Below are 6,014 nucleotides of genomic sequence, written 5' to 3' on the forward strand. Positions count from 1 at the left end.
TAGCATTTATTTAAACATTTTTATGAAGTCTCTGACCTAGAATGTCCACCCTTTTACGGACATATGCATAACTATTTTAAAGATTTATGGTTTTAAAATGATAATTATCTAGGAGCCATTATGTCCCTTTTTAGCTTTAAAGTAATTTTTTTATTTATTCTTTATTTTTTAAAAAAACAGATACTTTATGAATTGTGTGTTTGAATTCCCACCAGCACATGATTTCACTTTTTTATGTTTAGATTAAAATTAATTCTATATGTATTTTGATTATTTTTAAGGATGCATGCTTTGGCCTCTTTTTAGGCAAAATATTACAATATTTTTTTTAGATTCAATACATGCTTTACAGTAAAAATAAAGAAACACGAAGAACATAAACAAAATATGATAGTAATGGATTTTTAAACAAATTAATTAATCAACGTTTTTTAGTATGAAGTTACTAAGAATTATTCTTCTAAGGTGTCTACTTAGTTTAGTAGAGCTAGAACTAGAAGCCTACCAACTATACTGTATCTGATTATTAAACTATAGGAACATAAGAAGACGTTCAAACATGATGTCTACAAAGAGAGAGAAAGAAACAGTAAAGAGAAATGTCTTTCCAGAAAGCAAAAGAAGAAAAATAAGCATGCTATGACAGGACCCCTATGCTGCTCTGTTTTACTCACAATAAGACTTATTCACAGAGCCTCCTTTCTTCTGCACCCTTACTGCATCTGTACCCAATACACGACACACACCTTCTTATTCAATATTTTTCTTTATTTATATATTGTAGATTTATATTAAAGACATGGAAACAATTAAGAGACACATATGAAATTGCGTAGTAAACAGTAAAAAAGTGTTTGTCCTCCACATTAATCCCCTGATCTTAACCTGATGAACTAAGATGGTGATTTGAGGTGATTTGGGATGAGCTGGAGCTTCACAGCGTGAAGCAAAAGCAGCAGCTATTGTTCAGCACCTCTAGAAACTCCTTCAAGACGCTAAGAAAAGAAATTCAGGTGACTCTACCTCATGAACATTACGATTAAAATATCAAGAGTGTGCAGATCTGTCCTAAGAAGAATCTAAAGTATAAAACCAATTCTGGTTTGTTTAACACTTTTTGTTAAGGCCGAGGTAATAGAAAATAAGCGTGCAGCTCTTTATTTACCTAAGATAAACCCATTGAATCCACTGTAAAGGGCAGTAAAGATTTTACTGCTTCAGTTTAACATAAGTACTAATTGTCCCAGTTGTTTAACTGTTTGGAACAGGTTGTTTTTTGAGTGTGTTTACAGTGAGAATGAGGATACACACCCCCTCCAAAAAGACCAAAAGCTCGCAAAAATAGAGCAATTTCGTCTGACTGGCTGTTATCAGTGATCTGAGTGTTTACTGGAAGGAAGGGTTTGTACACTCTTTGTGCACTGGTGGATGACCAGAGGAGTCAGGGTTACGTGTCTGCCTGTACAGGCACACACTTTACCCACCACTGCTGACCTGACCTCAACACCAGGATTCCAGATCCAGACAGGAGGATACACCTCTACAGACCGGGGGATCAATACCTGATACAGGTATGTGGTCCTGTTTACCTTACAGTGCTTTTATTTATAAGACACACAAGAACATGTCTGAGTCATTTCTATATGATTATATGATTCATCTTATGAATATCATAAATCTTATTTAAGGCAATAAATGGTAATTACAAATGGTAACTACAAAAGCAAACAAATAGAGTAAAGACAAAATGCATGTTTTTTTTAACTCCAGAATGGAGGTGAAGGTGTATGTTGAAGGAATCCAGCGCATTGTTTGTGGAGTCACTGAAAACACAACATGTCAAGAAGTAGTCATTGCTTTAGCTCAAGCTCTGGGTAAGTAAACTGCAGTTCTTGTAAAATTAAGTATGAGAAGTATGAGTTCCATATTTCATGAAATTATTTCTTGCTGACTCAAAATAAATGTCAGTTATTTTTGCTCAATGAACTTAATTCAAATGTTTCTAAGTTGGACTTTTTTGACAGTTTACAGAATATCGTCACTGTCTAATAAAAAACAAGTATCTCCATTTTGGTTGATTTTTGGTTTACTAAAAAATTTGAACAAACACTGCGTCACAATTTCTTAATGAATGAATCAATATATTTTTTCCAAAAATACCTGAAATAAACTCTTTTTATATTGATCTCCATTGAAAGTTACAAATGTTTTAACTTTGTTTTTGGAGAAACATGTTTTTTTTTTATTGGACAGAAACAATATTTTATGTGTAATTCAAGAAAAGGTTGAATTAAAGTTCTCATGATGCATCTTCTGATGGTCTACTAGTAAACATAATCAGAAATTAAACTTTATTGCCAAAGATTTTAATATTACTCACTTGTATTCCAGAAAGAGATGGTTTAATTCCACTTTTAAAATCATTGTTAAATAACAATACCAATCCTGTATTGTTTCTTATTGTTAAAAATACTTTAATACACAATACAATTTTTAAGAACAAGCTATTGTAAAAGGAGAACTTTAACAAGATAAATATATAAGGGCACCTCCACAAAGACTCAAATATATAAAATGAGATGAACCTCCTTTTTAGAACATATTTGTAAAGTACAGTATATGGTGGTGGTACTTCATAAAGAGAAACATCAAAACACCACAAAGAAGGAAGACAACACAGTTATTGTTTTTTTTTTTTTTTTTTACAAATGTCCACCTTGGACAGCAATTTTGATAAGCTCAGTGTCAAAAATCATGTTTTAATGATGATGGAATGTCAAAACACGAGTCAAAACCCCTGCCTTAATTTCCCGCCTTCAGTATCTGCTTGAGAACTTTCTTGTGATATTGGGCTGGTATTGAGTTCTAGATATGAATCTTATACGACAGCAGTCATTCACTAATTACTCAATGAACAAAAAAAAGTCAGCACAGAATAAAGCTTGCAAGGTTGTTGCAGTGTTGCACAATGCAATCAGATAACTGCAAATGTGTTAGCATATTTTTATATATAATCACTTGTGCACTCTAGTCTGGTCCCATTTGAGACATTTGTGGTCTTGGTCTTCTCCCACAGGACGCACCGGACGCTACACTCTGAGGGAGAAGTTCAAAGAGTACGAGCGCAATGTGACTCCTGATGAGCGTCTCTTAGGGTCCCTGGAGAAGTACGGTCAACAAGCCAGGGAGGTCCAGCTCACCCTGCAGCACTTAGGCCCCTCTCTAGGGGACTGGACAAACAAGCCGAGGGCTCAACTGAGACGAGCCGATGTAGGGGGGAGGGTACGGAGGGGCAGTGGTGTGACCGGCCTGCACAGGCAGAGCCTGCCACCACTGTCTCGTCTACGGATGAACTCTGAGCCTCCCCCAGAGGATCTGAAGAGACCCAAGAGGAAGTCGCTGACGCTAATGGAGGAAGCGTGGGGCTGGCTGGAGAATCTGGGCAGAAGCGGGAAGCAGCAATTAGGACGAGATAAGGGGAAAAGCAAGGAGGACGATAAAGGAGATAACCACAGGGATAAAGTGTCGGTCAAAGTGGGCAAAATTCCTCTGGCCTCTGGGGAACCACAGGGTAGAGACAAGAAAGAGAAAAACAGAGCAGAAAACACAGGGATAATCAGTTGTCTCGGAAAGCACAGAAGAGAGGATAAGGACAAGGAGATATTTGGCCAAAAAGAGGACGAGAAACAGAAAAGTCTAAAAAAGGATCAAAGCTTTGACACTGTGGATCAACCAGAGTTGACGACAATCCCTCAGGAGAGATCCATTGACAGGGGGCAGGACAAAGCAGCAGAACTGGAACTGAGAAGGTTGGTCATCCAACAGCAGGCCAGTCTAAGGGAACTCAAGTTTAAAGTACAGTCAACTGATGAGCAAATCTGTCAGCTTGAAAAGCAGCTTGAAGAAAAGCAGTCAACGTCCGAGCTTTCCGAAGACGAGGAACAGGTCCAGTTCTGGCTCAACGAACTCAAGGCGGAAGAAGGCTACGAAAAAGACTTGCAGAGGCAGTTCCTGGAGCTGAAGGAGAAAGCTGTAGAGTGCAAAAACAAGTTAGAAGATTACAAACGCAAGCTGCAAACCCAGGCAACGGACCTGACAACCCTGAGAACGTCCGACTGCCAGCAAACAAAGTCCCATGATGAAGCCTCTAAAGGAACAACAGCAAAACCATTGGAGCCAGATGATGCATCTTCAGCAAAAGAAGGTAAAGCAGCAGTTGAAGACCCAAAGAGAGACAGTAAAGACAAGACTGTGATCACAAGTGTGGAACCAAAACTACCTTATATCTTAGTGTCTGCAAATCAGATTTCAGAGTCACACCTGAGTGGCCCTGCTGAGCTAAGAGAATGGTGGACTCGATGGACTGAGGCTCAGACACAAAGCTCAAGTTCTAGGTCGAAAACTGTGCACCGTTCAGAAATAACAATACACCTGGGGAGCACAAAGGTCTAAAGGGAATAATGGGTGAAAGTTTTGACTTTTGACTGAAGGAATCACGGTCAAAAGTGTTTGTGTGATTATGTTTCACCAGAATTGACGTCGTTCCGGTAAAATGTTCGGAAAACTGAAAACCACTTTCAAGTATTTTCAACAAAAGTTTGCTTAGGACAACTGGTTTGACAATCTGGGGTGGTAAATCCAGGCAAATACAGGTGCATCTCAAAAGGTGATCTATTTTAAGCATTTATTTATTAAATTGTTGATTATGTCTTACAGCCAATGAAAACCCCAAATCAGTGTCTCAGAAAAGCACAGTGGACCAGCACCAGCAGATGACATGACTCTCCAAACCATCACTGATCATCAGTAAATTTAGCATTTCATTTGTAAATCAAGGAACCAGAGTCTGGAGGAAGAGTGGAGACACACACAGTCCAAACTGCTTGGGGTCTAGTGTGAAGTTTCCACAGTCAGTGATGGTTTGGTTGGAGAGTCATGTCATCTGCTGGTGTTGATCCACTGTGTTTTATTATCAAGTCTAAAGTCAGTGCAGTTTTGTTTCCCCCCAAAATCTTAAAGCACTTCATGCTTCCCTCTGCTGACAACTTTTACAAAGATGCAGATTTCATTTTCCAGCAATTGTACCAATTGGTCTTACACTGTATAATATTCTAATTTTCTGAGACCGTGATTTTTGGGTTTTAACTGGCTGTGAGCCATAATCAACAATAATAAATAAATCCTTAAATAGATCACTCTGTATGTAATACATCTACATAATGAGTTTCACATTTTTAACTGAATTACTGAAAGTAACCATTCCATAATATTCTATTTTTTAAAGATGCATCTGTATGTCCCACTTTTATGCCTCAGGTTATCTCTGTAAGCATTTTAACAAGTTAGCAATGTTACCAGTTCCAGTTAATAAAATGCATAATGCAGCACTGAAACATGTCTACAGATTTTGGACAGTACTGTGTGAATGACTGATTTAATGTGATAGATAGCAATAGGCTCTCTCAATATTCCAAATAGGAAACCTGACATTTGTAGGGGTCCTATTTGAAACTCTTGAAATTCTGAAAGCAAAGATAAAAACAAGGACACTAGTTTAATAGCAGGTCATGCTGCATTGTCATGAGTCAAAGAGCACTACTGGCCATGCTCTCTCTCTTTCTCTGGGTGGGTAGATGCACTCTCCCAGTGTTTGCTGAGGTATCAGAGCTGGGGATACAGCATTTTCTCCCTGTGCAGCCGGCCTAATGCAGTGGGGTGACTTCACATGCATCGGTGGAGGCATGTGCCTGTTTTTACCCTCCTAAGATGGGGAGCCTCGCAGGAGGAAGAGTTCTAGTGAGTGGATTGGCTTAGATTTAAAAAAAATGGCTCAGATAAAAATGGAAAAGTGTTTAAATGCAAAGAAAAATAATGAGCATTAATTCAAAACCGACCACACGTGGTCTTAATGTTCAGTTGAGCACACCAGACGTACAATCTGGTATGTGAATCTAATAAGCGTAAAAATGTGTTTAAAAAAAAAAAAAAAAAAAAAAAAGTGTAAAAGCACCCTA

The 6,014-nt window shown here is 38.1% G+C and overlaps 1 protein-coding gene across 2 annotated transcripts; it reads left to right on the forward strand.

Moving 5' to 3' along the window:
- Window positions 1–399: 399 nt before the first annotated feature.
- On the forward strand, window positions 400–5,397 carry rassf11 (Ras association domain family member 11). 2 transcript variants are annotated; one of them, XM_022671083.2, is made up of 3 exons: window positions 400–1,571; window positions 1,771–1,874; window positions 3,077–5,397. In XM_022671083.2, the coding sequence occupies exons 2-3, from the start codon at window positions 1,772–1,774 to the stop codon at window positions 4,450–4,452; spliced, it is 1,479 nt and encodes a 492-aa protein (XP_022526804.2). In that variant the 5' UTR covers window positions 400–1,571; window position 1,771; the 3' UTR covers window positions 4,453–5,397. The 2 variants fall into 2 exon arrangements, with proteins under 2 accessions (XP_022526804.2, XP_022526805.2); XM_022671084.2 differs by lacking the exon at window positions 400–1,571 and having other exon boundaries at window positions 1,754–1,874.
- Window positions 5,398–6,014: the final 617 nt, after the last annotated feature.

This window comes from Astyanax mexicanus, chromosome 12, assembly GCF_023375975.1.
Source record: "Astyanax mexicanus isolate ESR-SI-001 chromosome 12, AstMex3_surface, whole genome shotgun sequence".
In the NCBI taxonomy this organism is placed as follows: domain Eukaryota; kingdom Metazoa; phylum Chordata; class Actinopteri; order Characiformes; family Acestrorhamphidae; genus Astyanax; species Astyanax mexicanus.

What these genes read in the sequence shown, in the direction of transcription:
- rassf11 (XM_022671083.2), top strand. Translation starts at nt 1,772, where the DNA reads ATGGAGGTGAAGGTGTATGTTGAAGGAATCCAGCGCATTGTTTGTGGA. An exon ending in TGCTTTAGCTCAAGCTCTGG is followed by an intron (nt 1,875 to 3,076) that starts GTAAGTAAACTG and finishes CTTCTCCCACAG; the next exon opens with GACGCACCGGACGCTACACT.